Source organism: Dermacentor albipictus, chromosome 1, assembly GCF_038994185.2.
Source record: "Dermacentor albipictus isolate Rhodes 1998 colony chromosome 1, USDA_Dalb.pri_finalv2, whole genome shotgun sequence".
NCBI lineage: Eukaryota > Metazoa > Arthropoda > Arachnida > Ixodida > Ixodidae > Dermacentor > Dermacentor albipictus.
This window is the reverse complement of record NC_091821.1, coordinates 153,417,512-153,435,881: the sequence shown is the minus strand read 5'-3', so window position 1 is coordinate 153,435,881 and position 18,370 is coordinate 153,417,512. Positions and strand designations below refer to the sequence as shown.

The following is an 18,370-nucleotide window of genomic DNA, read 5'->3' as shown; positions in this document are numbered from 1 at the left end:
GGCAGAGCTGATATGAAAAAACTATATAGGCAGGGAGGCCAGTGCTCCTCTCCACCATCTTCCTCCGCCCAACTGCTGATTGTGTTCACTTGTTTCACTGCTTCCTGGGCACTCCGATCGCATGTAACAAGCCACTGCTGTCGGCGTTAAAGAATAGCGTTGCTATAACAACTGCAAAGAGGTGTCATGGGTGGCAAGCGATATGCGAGCACTGCTGAGGCATCACTTTGGTGGCCCCAAACGGGGCCTTTTAAAAATTGCGATAAGACTGCCGCGGCAGCCTCTCAGCTTGAGAAATCTAGAAGAAACACTGAGGAGAGATGGCCACAAGCATCTCACCACGTACTTGTCCCTGGCTTGCACAAGAAAAGCCTATGTCCGTCAGCCAGGCATGCTTTACCTGAAGCTTGCTGACATCTTTCTCCAAGGCATCCAAGCGCTCCACATAGTGCAGCGGAAGGTTCCTTGTGAAAACGAAGCCCCGGAGGGACTGAATCATGCCGGGCCTCCTGTTAGGACAACGTCGAGGCAGCCTGCCCTACCGTGTCATCGCTGCCATCGTCGCCGTCACTATCCGATGCATGTTTGTAACGATCGTCTCATCAGTTGGAAGCACGTAGTTTCCAAATCTATAGCCGTGCACTTTCTTTTCACCGGCAATGGTGTGCATTGCAGTACATTGTGCATTGCATGCATCAGCAGGTGGATCAGCCATGTTCCGTTTTGATGGCGAGTCAAGCGAAATTGAGAAACCGCGTGGCCAGGAACGACTTCGACACAACCAACAAAAACGAATGCGAGCGATTAAGCTGTTCGCAGAACTGCACTGAATGAGAAGCCAGCGAGCAACATGTGAGCAATCTGCTTGCGGCGCAGTTGGCGCAGTCCATTTGTGTTTCAGAGGGTGGGGCTGCGTAGAGCTTCGGAGGGGTGGAAGGGCGACAGGAGAGAGCCGCGCAGAGATGGCTAGAAAATGAGAGCGCGGCGGCTGTTGGAACAGCGGCCCATCGTGCAGCGGCTCTAATTTTTCGTTTTCTTTTTTTCTTTTAAAGGATTTCGCATTTCACTACCTTTCGGCTCGGACACCCAGCAGCCAGACTTCATCGTCATAACCGATAATGCAGCGTCTAGGCATTGCAGTAAGCAAGTTATTTCACCATGGAAAACATACAAAATTCGACGGTGCAGTAGCTTCTCATTGTTATAACCAATATATTGTTAAAGCCAGTATCGTTATCAGTGGGTTTAACTGTATTGAAACTCTAGTTTTAACGAAGTGAAATTGTCCTGCCAATGGATATAACGAACTAGATTCATCTCCAAAAGAAAAGAAATTGCTGACGGTTGCAGGCCAAGTACATTGCTTTCTGCAGGGTTCGGCCCTCATTCACCGCGGCATTTCAGAACTCCCACATCCTCGCATTGAGTAAGTTGTCGAGCAACACTGGTCTTTCTCATCGTTGCGGGTAGCTGTGCACCTGCACACAAGGAGATGCTCACTATCATACTTTTCCACCGACTTCTCTTTCTTGTGCGTGCCTGGCTGCATGATCCAAGCAGCTACATGCTGCAGTGCTAAAGATTAGCACATTTAGAGGCCAGGCACAGCTGTGCCTGGCCTCCCAGATCTCCACGGGATGAGCGCCATGATGCACGGCTAAGCATGTTTACGCACCGCGGTGAAGAAAATTACTGCACTCACTTCTCTCTTGCTCTATGGGGCCTGGTCTCAGAGGTCTCCCCAGCAAAATATCGGAGGTCATGCCCAGGCCGTGCATTCACTTCTCCCTCTCCCTGCGGCACGCTGCACAGGCTGGCAGCCAGCTGGGCATGGCCTCCAAGATTGCATTGGCATTGGTGGAATATCAGAGGCCACGAGCAGGCCAAGTCAAGCTGGCGCGGCGAAGTTTGCTTGCCTTCTCGATCACACAGCAGAGTGCTGCGTTATGTGCCACGTGCTGTTCGACCATGAAAAGCGTAGTGGAAAGCGGATGCGAAAGACTCAAAATGGAACAATAATGGATATAATGAAGTAACGGCTATAACGAAGTAATGCCTTCTCCCCCTTCAACTTCGTTATAACGAGGTTCGAGTGTACAGTTGCCGACCGATTTTTCGGACTCCAAATATTCGTACATGCTCGATAATTTGGTCAGCTTTGCAGCACCGTCATTCTCTCCATAGACCATAATGTATAACAACTGCCGAAAGTGCAGACGCCTTGCAACCACTCGTATGATTTTTCGGACACTACTTCTCGATTGAGAGCACCATGCACCGACTATGACCGGTGCATGGTTCGACTTGCTGAACGCCATTTTTGTTTTGAACAGAGCCTCCTTGCTGCCCCACGAAGTGGCGCTACTGCAAATCCCCGCTCATCATCATCGTTTCTGCCTGGTTCGATAGAGTGGCTTTACAGCAGTTCCGGTTTCAGCTTAGTAAGCCATGTCAAGACAATCCAGCAGCTGATTTGTTCATTTCTTCGCGCACGACGCTGCGAGTAGGCCACGTTTTTCGTTTGTGTGACTGGTGTTGGCATGGTGGTGTTTGCTTTGTGTGCTGTGTCGAGGTTCCGGTGATTCAACGCAGCATACGGAAACATCGCGTCAAGTGTCTACTGGCGCCGACAGTACCTGCACAGACTGCGCTGGGGAATGCCGGCAAGTGGGTGCCAGGAGGCCTAAGATTTGTCGCCTTCCGATGTGCTCCCTACTGACGTGGAAAATGTTCTGCCGAGACCTACGCAGTGGTTGCATTGCGATTCCGGACACCGTCTCATTTGACAGTTTCACAGGTGCCGACACTGCTGTACTGACATGCGCAGAACTCGACTCGACGACGGCGAGATCATTTGTCAAGTTTCTGCTGCACCGCCGGACGACGACTCCGAGTCGGAAGGTGACGCACCGTGTGCTACGCTGCCGTCGCATGCGGAGCGTGTACAAGCAGTGACTGCTTTCAGCCGCCTATAGTGACTTTACGACCCTCTCCGAGATTCAGGCTTATCTGATCGCGCGTAAACGGAACAGCATGCAATGGTGCATTCACAATTTCTTCAAGCCTACTGCTAAGTCTGAATAAGTGCGTGGAAATAAAGGATTTCTTTTTTTTTTTTTTACTTAATCTGCTTTTTCGGACACCTGTTTATTCAGACATTTCCGTAGTCCCCATGAGGTCCGAATAAACGGTCGGCGACTATATTCAAATATCACCAAATTGAATTGAATAGTGAACATTCGAATAATTCGATCTGCGATTCAAACATCTAAAATTCAATTTTTCGATTATTAAATATATTCGGTGTAGGGACCAGCGCAGTGCCACATGTTGTGTGCCCAGTAGTGCCACTTGTGTTCAGATGTCACCCAAGCAAGCGTTTCACTTTGTTTTCGGCACAATAGGAACGCCGGACACGGTAGCGGACTTGGTCAGTGCGAGCACTCCCCGACATCAGGCTAATGCAGAGATCGCACAAACAGCCTTTGAATGCCGTAATTTGCACAGCGGCATCATGTTGGTCAGATCCACCTCTGTTGGTGCAAGGTTCGTCCAGATCGACAGGACCCATTGAAATGATCATGCAATATGGACGAAGAGCATGGCAACAAAAGCAGTGTGTATTTCCGTTAAGTGTGAAGATCGGGCTGATTAGCTGCTGATAGGCATGCAGATTGCACTGGATAAGCAGCAACGAAGTGCAAGTCGCTTTGATAGCCGTCGATCACTAATGAGCAATACAAACGAACATAGTACTAGTGGCAAGCATTCCGCGATGGCTTGCAGGGTTCCATTGCCACATCGGCCAGCAGAGAATTTTCATGAAAACCACACAGCCTCAGCAATTATGCCTGATCGGCACTGCCTCATTAGGCATTGGAGACTAAAATTACGGTTTGGTAAAGAATTACAGGTTTGGCACAGACCTATTCGAAGCAGCCATGCAACACTTGGAAAGCCAACAAACCACCTTGCAAATGAAAGTGAGATGGTGGGTGAACGAGGAGGGGATAGGGAGGGGATGCAAGTGGCATGCAAACATGCTGTGACTTTCCAGGTTTCATTCTCTGACGGATGGTAAATCCCGTCCAACCGGAAAATAAAATGACATGGATGGCGCCTGCTCTTTACCGTCGGCGCCGACTACCTGTGGAGCAGTGATTGAGTCACGTGATGCGTGGTGCTTTCGTCTGTCGCGCAGATTGGCTTTACGATAACCCAACAGCCGTGAAGTTTGTCAAGCCCTCGTGTACTTTAAAAATTTGAAAGTAAAACTTTCTGTGCTATAAATAAAAGATTACAGCAAAACACAGGTTCATTATTAAATTAAGAACCTCATTGGTATTCAGTGCAGCATAATGTCATCAATACATTAGTTTCAGAGGGAAAAAAAAACAGAAAATGCTTTATTCTATTCAACAGAAATTATATTGATAAAAAAAATATTTTCTAGACCTTCATATGCTTGAACTGAGCTGTAATCAGTGCTGGCATACCAATTTGCTGCTCCCTTTTATAAGAGTAGACCGTACTGCATATTTTGATTTCTATGTACCTACGTTATTGTTAGGCTGCAACATTTTTGTTACGCAATGTTAGGATACTGTGCAGCCCTATATTTCCTTGCCCAGAATTTGTAAGCACTAATTTTTCTGAAAAATTTTCTGCAATTCAATTCAATATTCGTCTTTTTTTTTTTCGTGGTTAGATGTGATAGTCGATTCGAAATCTACTATTTGGTACTTGTACACTCCTAAATTTAAGCGTATCCAAGGCTAATTTCACACTAACATACACTATATTGAGGGTTAAAGTTTGCATGCACACTTACTGCACTCGCTCCTGCACTGCTTTATTCTGCTTTGCTTTGTGGCTGTCATAAGCATCCTGTAATGTAACAAAATAGCATGAATTAACATATTAGATAACACAGAATAACATTTCATCAACCAGTTGACAATGGAGTAAGCAAGGTTCATAAAAAAAACACACAATAATCCCCCTTTGCACTTTCTGTTGACACCCTGACACTGTGAAATTCACATATTAATTTAATGACATGACCATGATAGGTGTGAATTTTGAGGTACCATTTCTGTTTACTCCCAGCCACATTGACCTATATGGAGTGTGTAACACATGGGATGGTGTGAATGCTTGCTCAGATTGTTATGAATGATATGATTACAAACAAGCCACCATGATAGATAAACAATGGTCAAGTGCAAACCATGCCCACACCACCATTGACCTGACACTGCAGATTTGCTCTATCTAAGCTGCTAGCCTTCCTTTTTCTTTTCTAGCCAAACAGAAATCTAAATGACAAAATTAAATATAAAACAAAAAGTACAATGGCAACAGCTGCGGTATCATCTTGCAGACTCTAGAAAGTGATTGCTCTGATACACCATCACTGCTTCACATTTATTAGTTATTTAATAATAAATGCCTCCTTGATTGTCTACTCCTACTGCTAGATGCGCTACACATGACAACAAACAATTATATGCTTCCAAGTTCTCAAGACAACACTGAATATGCCTCCGGTCTGTCTTGGGAAAGTGTCATTAAGAGGAAGCTTTAGCTTGTGTGTGCTCCTATCTAAATACATGTAAAAGAATTCGTTTTTCTCGGCAACCACTGCACCAAATTTAACGGGGTTTGCTGCATTTAAAAGAAAAACGTAAAATCTAGTGACTGTTGGTTTCAAATTTTAGATTTAGGTAGCCAATTTTTAATAAAATATTGGCAAAAATCGCAAATATTAAGAAAACGAAAGAATCAAGTTTACAACTCCGTAACTCAGAAAGAGAAAATGATATTGCAATTCTGTGAATTGTATCTGATAGCACATCTAAAGCGGACAAAATTGATATGTTACACATGAACTTCAAAAAATTTATTAATATGTAATTACAATTTTTGCAGAACCCTCGTAAACAACGTAACAAATTCATGTAAGATGTAAAATGACATATCAAATTTGTCCGCTTTGAATGATCTAATGGATACCCCTTACAGAACCGCGATATTTGTTCTTGATGCAGAGCTATTAGTTTGTAAACTTCGTACTTCGATTTTTTTTCAAACTTCTGAATTTTTGAACATATTTTTAACAAAATTCAAGCCCTAAATCAATATTGCGCTTCCAACAGTCACTACAATTTAGCTTTCACTCTTAACTGCAACAAATTTTATTAAAATCGGACAAAGGGTTATCTCAGAAAAATGTTTTTGTGTTTTACATGTATTTGAATAGGCCGCGTCGGAGTCGGGCCCGAGCTAAAGCTTCCTCTTAAACTTGGGAGTTTTGAATTCAATTTTTCAAAATCCATCCCTAGTTGCTTTGCTGTTATTCACCAATAATGCATACATTCGCTGGCATTCAATAAAATATACTGGCACTTACAAGTCGCCACAGAATAAAGAAGCTTTGAAAGCATTAAAGGGTCATTTAATACCGTATTTACTCGTATAATGATCACACTTTTTTGTCAAGAAAATTGACGCAAATTCAGGGGTGCCATCACTATGCAGATTAAATTTCCCACGAAAAGGAACATTTTCTTTTTTCATCATGACAAGCAGGCAGCTGCCGCTGTCAGTGCGGGACGCCAAAACAAAAACGGTGGCCAGCGGAGCAAGCCGAACGCGATTATTTTTCTTCTCGCGAGTACATTACGTGCATTGAAACAGTTTCTTCCGTATCAGCAATGAATAATATTGTTACGGAAGGAGGATGACAGAAGAGAGAGAGGAAGAAGAAGATCACGAGACGCTGGCTGCTGCGTGTTGTAGCTCGTCAGCCATCTTGACCACATTAATTTTGCTTGTATATATACTGTAAATATATTCAGTCTACATACTCCCAACATCCCCGTAACATATTGGTGGGAGGTGCGGGGTACCATGGCTGGAAACGGAGCTCCGCAGTGGACATCGCATCACCGTCCTCACCATGAATGACGGTGAGCACTCGGGATCAACGTCGTTGCCGCCTCCAACGCCACCATCACCCGCTACGACACTGTCCCCTTCGGTTGTGGTTGTGCAACCCAAGAATCCCAGAACTTTCTGTGGGACTGATGGCGCCGACGTTGAAGAGTGGGTGACTATGTACGAACGGAATCAACAGATGGGACCCTACGCTTATGCTAGCTAACCTGTTCTACCTAAGAGGCACGGCAAAGGTGTGGTTCGAAAATCATGAAGAGGAGCTGACCAGCTGGGACCAATGCAAAGAGAAGTTAACAGAGTTGTTTGGCACACCAGCCGGCCGTAAAATTGATGCAAAGCTGGAACTGGCCTCTCGTGCCCAATCCCCCACAGAGTCCTATGTTTCGTATATCCAGGACGTGCTGGCGCTTTGTTGTAAAGCCGATCACGACACGACAGAAGCTGAGAAGGTAGGGCATGTGCTGAAGGGCATTGCTGACGACGCATTTATTCTGGTCATGTGCAAAAGCTGCTCTACAGTTGATGTTATCATCAAAGAGTGCCGACAATTCGAGCAGGCCAAAAGCCGACGCATCCTGCACCCATTCACCAGACTTCCCAATTGGCGGCGAGGAGTTACGGAGTCGCCATCTATCGGAAGCACCTGGCTGGCGTAGTATGAGGGATCACGTGGCGCGCTCCTCATACATTTTGCTGTCAGCGCTCACTGAAAACACCACGCACGAGCTCTCCCGGACATTTCTGTAAGTACTTTCGAAACGAGAGAAGTTTGTTACTGTCTAAATAACAATCATGGGCAAACTGAAAGCACAGAATCATTTACAGACGCTATCTCTTTACCGAATATGTACAGTGAACACCACTGCGCACGGTTGCCGCGATGAAGTCTCCTGAACCGGCTTCTTGCGTGAAAGGTAGGTAAACGCTGAGAGCAAACTATGTGAAATATGTTCTTATAGTGTTTGTATAACTGAATGGAGCGTAATAGAATGAAGCCTCAATGCAGCAATCGCACAGATTCGCAGCGACCGACTGCGCGTCTGCATGCTTGTCCGCGCACTGTTTCGCTATCACCGCGTGCGCGTTTTCGCACCGTGCCATGAGCTTTAGGCCACAGAATATGAGCATTTGACAGTACACAAGCAACCATTGTGGCGTGGGCGCTATTAAAGTTGTTCAAAAATAATTTCATTGTAGAGACTTCGACGGGGACTGTGATGTGCCGTCGCGATGATTCAATCTTTTTTTTCCTCTTCTAAATTCTTGGACGTTTGAATATTATTTCTCGAGTTGCGTCGCACTGTATGTTTATCGGTGTTCTCAGCGTGCGATTTCCCGCTGCGTCCTTTTTGTAATCCAGTGCATTAATTCATAACACGAACATGACCATATGCCATGATTTTTTTAATGTGCTTCTTACCGCTCCCTTTCTACTCCAATGAGCTTGCCAGTATCTATAGCATCGACAAGTTCATAGACCAAACCGTCATGACATTAGTCGGGCAGCGGACTCGGGCGAGCATCTCAGTGTGCGTTTTCCGAACATCACAGACCCGGCGCCGTAGCAAAAATCTTTCTCGCGTCTGTGCTTGCTGCATACCCGAGTTGCAGCCGATGGCTGTTTGCCGGTTTTATGTTTCGCGAGCCAAGCTTCACGCAGCTTCTTGTCCTGCGGCTATGTGTGAATAAGGCTGACACTGGGCTCCGTTGCGTACGTCCGGTACTGCGGCACCGAGCAGTAGCCTACCATGTTGCGCGCCTTCAAAGGCAGCCACTACCTATTGTGGTGCTTTCAAGCGTTGTAATAGAGACACTCGAAGCAGGAGAATCTCGGGACTAAATGAGGACTGCAGCTTACGAGGGAATTTAAACTCTCGCTTTCAGCTCGTTTCGGCGTTCCCGAAGCAGCCGACGCGGACGCTATGTCCACGTGATCCTTAATTATTAAGCACGTCATGCCGACGGTGGCGCCAGCTTTTTTAGTGGTGGAGCTCGAGGCCAATACTGCCGCAACGTCGACGTGTGAAGATCAGCCCGCACAGCGGCATGCGTCGCCATCAGAGGATGTGGTGCGAATGTGGATGTGGTGCGCCTTCGCGTCCACGTGAAGTGGACGCGAAGGCGCCCGCAGCTTTCTGCTCACGTAGCCCTGATGCTACCCCTATTTCAGTTCCCCTCCTGCAAGCCATCGTTCGACACGAACTTGAAAACTTTGGCCTACATTTTGTCTCTGCTGTCACCAACCCTAGAACCAACGAACGCCCTTCTACTATTTTCACTACACCCCGACGCTTTTCTCCGCATTATCGCAACCCGACTGACTGGAGAACCACGGACGACCAGCCAATATGTTTCACCTGTCGCTGCATTGGTTGGGTCGCCAGATACTGTCGCAACTCGTGGCCCTCAACATCTCGCACGCCGATAAACCTGAGCCGTTTTAATGGAAATGCCCGCAATGTTTCACCCACCGTTGAGTCTAACAGCGCCGACAACTCTGCTAAGAACACGTGGTACAGTCGCTCACCATCGTTGCGCGGACACTAGTCACGCTCACCGTAAACATGTCACCTATCTTCCCGTTCGCTGCAGCCACGTCGCCTTTCGTCCCGTCGCTTTTGGCCACACCTTTTCGGAAAACTAAGAAATGCAGCCCTCGGAGGTGGTGCTGCATTGCGCACTACTGCAGCAAATCCTCTGTCTGTGCACACCAAGAGAAGTGTAATTGACGTTAAAATAGACAGCTTACCTGTCCAAGCACTCATCGACACTGGAGCCCATGTGTCTGTGATGAGTGCTAGCCTACGTAGACGTTTAAAGAAGGTCCTCACCCCAGCAGCTGCCCGAGTTTTTCGTGTGGCCGATGGCGGCACGCTGGTTGTACTTCGAATGTGTACTGCGTGCATAAGTATAGCCGGCCACCCTACTTCTGTCCTTGGATTGGACTTGGATTGGACATTATCCTTGGATTGTACTTTTTATCCCATCATTCCACTCTCATCGCTGCGCAACTGGCGCTCTTCAGCTGGAACTGCCTCAAGTAGCCGATGCTCTGAGCACCGCTCCACCACACCTGTGTTTGCTTCAAGATGTGCGTCTGTCACCTGAGGCAGTCACTTACGTCGCTTTGACAGCACAGCCACAGATTCCCGACGGTGAATATACCCTTCGCCCCATCATCAACATGCTTTTGAACTGGAATATGTTGCTCTTCCGCATATGCTGGTGACGATTACTAATAACGTCGTTCTTCCGCTTCTGAATTTCAGCCTGTACCCTCAAGTGCTTCCAGCTGGCATGTTCTTGGCCAGCGTTTCTAATACTTCCAAATTTGACATTGAAAGTATGAATGCCAAGAGCGGTTTCTTAGCACCAATTGCAGCTCACAGCTGTGGTTCCTTAACGGATGACTTGGTGAAGATGATTGCACCTGACCTCACCTCTGCACAGGCCACAGACATACGACTCCTGCTCGAAACGTACCTTGACATCTTTGATTTCAGCAACAAGTTTTTAAGACAAACATCTGTTGTTCACCACGATATCAACACTAGAAACACGAATCCTATTCATCTGCGTCCCTATCGTGTATCGCATGCTGAACGTCGAGTCATCCGATCAGAAGTGGACAAAATGCTCCGCAAAGGAGTCATCGAACCATCAGCCAGCACTTGGGCTTCGCCTGTCGTCCTTGTGAAAAAAAAAAAAAAAGATGGCACCTGGCGTTTTTGCGTCGATTATTGCCATTTAAACAAGATTACCCGAAAAGATGACTACCCACTACCACGCATCGATAACGCCTTGGACTGCTTGCACGGAGCTAAATACTTCTCGTCCATCGATCTTCGATCTGGCTACTGGCAGATTTCAGTTGATGAAATGGACCGCGAGAAGATGGCCTTCATCACGCTGGATGGCTTATATCAGTTCAAAGTCATGCTCTTTGGCCTATGCAATGCTCCTGCAACATTTGAATGTATGATGGACTCTCTTCTGCGAGGCTACAATTGGATCACCTGTCTCTGTTACCTTGACGATGTTATCGTTTTTTCTCCCACATTCGGCAGCCACCTTACCCGACTCGCTGTCATTCTTGCGGTCTTCTGAAAAGCCGGCCTTCAACTGAACTCCACGAAGTGTCAATTCGGGCACGGTCAGATTACCGTGTTGGGACACCTCGTTGATGCATCCGGTGTACAACGAGATCCGGAAAAAGTTCGTGCCGTACGCAGTTTCCCTGTGCCACGTTCTGCTTCTGACGTGCGCTGCTTAGTTGGCCTGTGTTCTTACTTTCGCCGTTTCGTCAAAAACTTTGCCGACGTTACTCAGCCTTTGACAAATATTCTAAAAAAGAACACGCCATTCTCATGGGGCCCTGAGCAAGCTCACGCGTTCATCGCGTGAGCTTGCTCATCGGGTTTCAGACCACCCCTCCCATACTTGCCCACTTTGATCTATCTGCACCGACCGAAGTCCACACTGACGCAAGCGGCCACGGCATCGGCACTGTTCTTGCCCAACAACAGAATGGTACAGAGTGCATGATAGCTTACGCCAGCCGCCAGCTGTCACCTGCTGAGAGAAATTACTCTATCACTGAGTGGGAGTGCTTGGCTTTAGTTTGGGCTGTCGCCAAGTTCCGGCCATATTTGTACGGCCGCACTTTTTCGGTCGTTACAGACCACCACGCCCTCTGCTGGCTGACCTCCCTCCGGGACCCCACAGGATGGCTTGGTCGCTGGGCGTTGTGGCTCCAGGAATTTTCATTTGTTGTAAACTATAAGTCTGGACGCTTGCACAAGGACACTGACTACTCCTTGCGTCCCCCTGTGGATCTTCCTGATCCTGTTGCGCATTATCCAGTGACCTGCGTGATGGCTTTGATTGACATGACCGACATGCGCGCTGAACAACAATGCAACGCATCCTTACAGTCCATCATACCCGGAATGCAATCTGGCATCCTCTACCGCTGCAATACCAACCCTGACGGCCCTGAGTTGCTCCTTGTCCTTCCTCGTAATCTACGATCCGTCGTTCTCGAACAACTTCACGATCCACCGACGGCAGGACACCTTGAGTTTTGAGTACATACGACCGCGTACGATGCCGGTTCTTCTGGCCGGGTCTCTACCGCTTTGTGCGTCGTTATGTCGCAACTTGCGAATTGTGTCGGTGCTGGAAGAAACCTCCCCTGCCACCTGTCGGCTGACTCCATCCAATTGAAGTTCCCTCTGAACTAATCTTTCGCGTTGGCCTTGACCTGCTTGGCCCCTTTCCAACAACAACTAGAGCGAACAAGTGGATCGCCGTCGCTACTGACATGCTACGTGATAACAAAGGCGTTGCCGACTAGCAGTGTAACTGACATCGTATATTTTCTCCTTCACATCATTCTTCAGCACGGTGCACCCCGACAGTTATTTACAGACCGCGGCCGCTCGTTCTTGTCTCGAGTTGTGGACGACCTCCTCCGCTCATGTGCCACTGAGCACAAGCTGTCCACCGCCTACCACCCACAAACGAACGGTCTTACGGAATGTCTCAACCGAACACTCACAGAGATGCTGTCGATGTACGTTTCCAACGATCACCGTGACTGAGACGTCACGTTGGCCTGCGTGACATTCACGTATAACTCGTCCCGACATGACACCGCAGGATATCACCCTTTTACCTTTCGTATGGTCGCAACCCCACTTTGCTCTTTGACACCATCCTACCTTCTGTGCCCCACGTTGCCACTGTGTACGCTCGTGAATTCATCGATCGCGCTCACATGGCGCGCCAAGTCGCCCGATCTCGCTTATTAGCCTCAAACATCTGCAAAAAGAGCGTTATGACCGGTGCCATTGCGATGTTCAGTTCGCCCCAGGTGCTTGGGTGCTGCTTTGGTCACCATGTCATGGGGTCGGCCTTTCCCAGAAGCTCCTCTTTCACTACACAGAGCCTTATGAAGTCCTACGTCAAATTAACGATTCAATTACGAGATCGCGCTGTAACAGTTTCACCCATCCTCAAGTCCACCGCCTGTTGACGTCGTGCATGTTTCGCGGCTGAAGCCATACTTCACTCACAGTTCTTCGCCTACCATGCGCCGAGACGGTGCTTCACCATCCGGGGGTCCTGTCACGGAAGGATGACAAAACAGAGAGAGGAAGAAGATTGCGAGACGCTGGCTGCTGTGTGTTGTCTGGTCAGCCATCTTGACCACATTGATTTTGCTTGTATATACAGCAGAACCTCATTAAACCATACCCGCTTAAACAGTAGTTTCGTTTTAAATGTAGTAAAGTCAAATCCCCGACTCAGCGGCCATTGAACATAATGTGTTTTGTATCCGCATAAACCGTACCAGCTTATTGCATACGTATCGGTTAACACGTAGTGTTTCCACTTTTCGTCGCGTCAACACGGCGGTGGTTCGTCTTCATCGGGTGGCCCGGCAGAAGAACAAGCCTCAGAGATCAGAACAACAGCCTCCAAGTGCCCTGTGTGTTTGCACGTGAAGCCACATCAACATCAACATCATTTCGGCGCCATCCCAGAGAGCATTGTGGCGTCATGCAAGAGAGGACTCGCATCATGCTGAAGCTCGGATAAAAAAGACGACGGGTGCTCAGTATAGAAGAAAAATTAGACATCGTTCGTGCTGTCGAACGTGACACAAAGAAGTCGGCGCTGGCACGCGACGTGCGTCTACTGTTGACTACGGTGCATGGCATTTGGAATGTGAAGAAGTTGCTCAGCAGCGCCGCTGCGACCACGAAGAGATGTCGGCTGCGAGGTTTGACTTTTCGCCATTGTTGCCTCCGTTTTGCCGAAGTGTCGCCTAGCGACAGTCATAAGGATGACACGGAAAGCGACAGCACGGGCGATTCAGGCCTGAAAGTGGCAGAAGCTGTGCGTTACGTCAGCCTCACAAATGCAATCGTTGTGACGAGAACAGCACCCCGCAATGAAAAGGTGCCCCGCAACTTCTGCAACACTACCGCGCCGCAGAATATGCAATACTAACGAGGAATCTGCAATGCGAGTGTTTGCTGAGAAGAGGGGGCTAGTTGAAAAGCTGGCTCGCAGCTTCAGTAAGTTTGAGGCCACCGTTGTTACTGCTAGGCCGCTGCGGCATCAAACGAAAATAACACTTTGGTCACATGAAGTAAATAAATACTAAATAAATACTGCAAGTTTTTTCCCCTTTCATCACACTCTCTCTTCCGTTTTTCGCAGGTAAGTGGGCGATCTCGTGCTATTTCGGTTAAGCAGTACTACCGCTTAGTACAAACTTTTTCCGAGCTCCGGCCAACTACGGTTTAACGAGGTTTCACTGTATACTGTAAGTATATTCAGTCTATACTCCCAACATCCCCATAACAATATCGTTAATATTGGGAAGTTTACGACAAATTGGGACGACAAATTGGAAATTACGACGATATTGGGAAGTTTACGAAGAGACAGAAACAGAGATGGGCGCGCTTAGCTGCGAGTGACATAGAAACACATGGCGGGCATTCTGCGGAAACTCGGCATTTGCCTTCACTGCTATCCTAATACGGCATGTTTCCGTTAAGGGTGGGCGAATATCTTAGCTGCGTTACAAGTGTCAGCGTATGAATAGGGTACACTTCTAACGTATCAGTGTAAATGTGGCCAGTATCATTGCGCTCGCGATTTGTTGCGTGCCCACGAGTGCAGACGAGAAGAATTGAAAGGCGCCCTTTATATTGTTATTGTTGACCAAAACCATTATGAAGCCTACGAATAATAAACCCGAGGCAAGTTTGGTTGTTTTTTCATGGAAGTGCGGAACGTGATGACAGGAATGAAATGGGGCATCTGCTTGAGAATGTTGGGTGCGTGCAGACTGCTTGGCATGTCTTCAAGAGTCGTTCACGCAGCATTCGACAGATGGTAAGCGTGATCATCATTAGCTAGGCTTGGCACACGACATATAGCTGCGACAAGTTCAGGGTGCGATCATTACACGGGAAAGAAAAAAAATCTAATTTCGCTAACAAAATTCAGGGGTGCGATCATTACGCGAGTGCAATCATTATGCGAGTAAATACAGTAGTGTTTGCCAGTAACTCCAGCTTAATACATTAAGATAAACCCAAAGTGCTGTCTACACCAGTGTGAAAAAGACCGATATGTGACAGTGTGGGCCAGAACAGCTTTCTGAGACCACAATCTAATTCAGCACTCATTAAATGGCAACGATATGTGTGCAAGATCATTCTATTGCAACTGAATATTATTTCCAGCATGAACTTTTTAATAAACTCAACAACTCAAACTTTTGTAGTACAATAATTGCCAAGTAACATAACTGACAGCCAAAGTGTACACCTGATGATCTACTACCAAGAAATGCACACCTGTGCATGTGGAGCATGTGAATACATAGGATGAACTACAGCAACAATGTTTGAGACCATGGCTTCATTTCTAACATGAAAAGTATGAAAACTATGACATAAGCTTCTAAAAGAGGCAGAACTCACCTTAATTTCTACAGGACCATCATAGAACTCGCTTCGCAGTTCTTCCATAACACTAGTGCACAAAGCTTTTCTCTTTGCTCGCTCTAGAAGTCGCTCCCTACGTTCCTTTTCAGTCTCATCACCATCTGAAATTGCATTTTACGAGCCAAAACACATTCCACAGTGACAACTACTGTGTTTCGAATGTCAACAAATACACAGCCCAGTAGAAATTGCGCATGCAAAATTATATGCAAGAAAGCTTTACACTGTCAGCAGTTCGGTAAGCCACTTAGTGCAAACTCCAAATATGTCATACTATATAGTAAATAATTGAACATTCACTGAGATGAAGCCGCACTTCTACCATTCAGAAATTTTGCAAATGATGCTGCATCGCAAAGTATAATCAACGAAATCAAAAACCAATAAAAAAATCTCTTGATATTTCTATATCCAACAAATACTATATACTTAAAAACCCTTTAAGCTTCTTTTTGGGACAGAAATCCCACAATTTAGTCTCGACTAGGCCCCATCAACGTCACATTCATTGTTGGCAGCCAACTGTGGAAAAGTATAAAGGCTGTAGTGGTCCGAATAGTTAATACATGGTTGCTTTAATGTTTGAACCTCAACATCTTGTTCTCAAGCATGACACCATGAACAGTTGAACTGCATGAATGCTCATTCTGCAACGAGCATTATTTTACTTAAAAAGTGGATATTCACCTCTGTGGGCATGAGAATTAAGTAAATCAAACTAATGTAACAATACAGTGTTTTAGTATAATGTAAAATGCTTATGTTAGCACTGGTGTGGGACACAATACTAATGCTAAGATTTGCTGCAAAGCACCATAGCAACAGATTGTTAATGAAAAACAGTTGCAGTGCCACTTAGATGTGAAAAAAATTATGCAGATACAGCACACAAGCTGGAAGCTATGTGAAGCGAAGCTTACAGTAAGTGCTTAATTAAATGTGATAAAATTAAATACAATGCCTAGAACTGTTAAAAAAAATTAAATTATGGTGTTTTACGTGCCAAAACCACTTTCTGATTATGAGGCACATCGTAGTGGAGGACTCAGGAAATTTTGACCACCTGGGGTTCTTTAACATGCATCTAAAACGAAGTACACGGGTGCTTTCACATTTCACCTCCATCGAAATGCGGCCGCCGTGGCCGGGATTCAATCCGGCGACCTCGTGCTAAGCAGCCCAACACCATAGCCACTGAGCAACCACGGCGGGTTACCTAGAACTGTCTTTACTGTCATCCTGTGCCAAGTGTAATCTCATGCAATGCTTATGTTTGTTCACCCACAGATTACAACTTTAACCCTTTGACGGTTTTTGCCGTACATGTACGGCGGCGGTTTTCTGTCCCGCAAGGTCTTTGCCGTACGGGTACGGTTTCGACCCTCCGTTTGAAATTTCGCGCCATAATGACGATGCACGCTTACTGGGAGGTGCTGCCACCTCTTAGGTCTTACAACAAGCGTTTGAAATTTGTGCTACCTTCTTGGGGAGATAAACAGAACTGACTTCAAGCTTCAGCGCGTCGCGCAGACTGCGGCCACACCCCTTTTGCGGTTTCGGTTTCGCCGTGTGGTCGCAACGGAGGCACGCGAAACGTCATTTTTCTCTTTGTCGGCACTCTCTTGCAAATGCTGTGGAAGTTGATTTCTATCTTGATTGGCGCTGCTCTTAGCTTGTTTATAACCGCCGCTCGCGAGGTATTCTCGCTCTCAGCGGCAACGCGCTTTCGCGGTTTCGGTTCCGCCGCAACGGAGGCGCGCGAAACGTGATTTTTATCTTTGTCGGCACGCTATCGCAGGGGCGGCGGAAGTTGATTTTTATCTTGATTGGCACGGCTCTTAGCTCGTTTATCACCGCCGCTCATGAGGTATTCTCGCTCTCTGCGGCTGCGCGGAGACTCGTGTTTCAAGGAGTACCACACTCTAAAATACTATTGAACATATTGCAGTTCTGAGTGATGCAGACACCAAACTACTGTTCCCTAATTTTTTTTACTATTTATTCCCGACTTTATACATCTTGTACATTCAATATCCGCAATAAAATAATTTGACCACCTGGGAAAGTTTTCTTCAAAATAATTCGACCCTCAAAGGGTTAATGTCCAGCAATGTTTCTATTTATGGACTACACCGTTCACAAGCTATTCCGAATTGCTGATAGCAGTTCATGTGAATGCCATGAATGGGAATGCACAAAGTAATTTCATAGCAATTTATGCAGCAGGTAAAATTTCATTTAGTTACAGACTGGAACGGACAAGTCCAGGCGCTGAAGCAGTCTGTAGCATATTATATCTTAGTGAAGAAACCTGGAGCAAGCAATTTTTAATTTAGAGCATTGATATGATTAGGCAGGGTAACAGTCACAACACCTTGCATTCTGCAGCATCAAAGAAATGTTATAGAGCAGCCTAAAGGCATCTTTCACACTATCTTTGTATTAAATTCTGGTGAAATGACTGAAGGTGTTTTCCAGAAGATGAGAATAAGGTAGGGTTAGTGAACACCTATGTGACTTATGCAAAGACATTTCTAGGTAATGTAACAGCAATCACTAGTTCAAACAGAGATTTTGGATGTGACTTAATTTGCTTTACCGCTCACTAGACTCACTAGAAGCACTGCAACATATGGAGTCCACATTGCGCGATTGGGTGTAAAGGTTCAAGGCCCCTGAATAAGCTAACGATAGCATCATTTGTCCTCTCCTGGCCTCTCCTTCTCATAGTCTTCTCATCACATGCACCTTTCCTCAATGCTCGCCCTCTCAGCTTGCTCTTTCTGATTGGGGCGATCATGCTGCGCAGCACTGCAATCGGCGCAATATACGGATTCGTGATCACTACGATTGCGAGGCTCCAAACTGCGATCAAAAGC

The 18,370-nt window shown here is 46.6% G+C and overlaps 2 protein-coding genes across 9 annotated transcripts in view; one reads left to right on the top strand and one right to left on the bottom strand.

Moving 5' to 3' along the window:
* The window catches only part of LOC139050848 (neuroguidin), a 60,327-nt gene that overhangs the window by 23,842 nt on the left and 18,115 nt on the right, over positions 1 to 18,370 (bottom strand). The window contains exons 7-8 of the mRNA XM_070527644.1: positions 15,468 to 15,592; positions 4,832 to 4,887 (exon numbers count right to left, since the gene is read on the bottom strand). Coding sequence (XP_070383745.1) covers positions 4,832 to 4,887; positions 15,468 to 15,592 — 181 coding nt within the window. The remainder of the gene's footprint in view (positions 1 to 4,831; positions 4,888 to 15,467; positions 15,593 to 18,370) is intronic.
* Positions 1 to 18,370, top strand: part of LOC139050864 (uncharacterized) — a 189,825-nt gene that overhangs the window by 159,748 nt on the left and 11,707 nt on the right. The gene's annotated exons all lie outside the window — the stretch shown is intronic.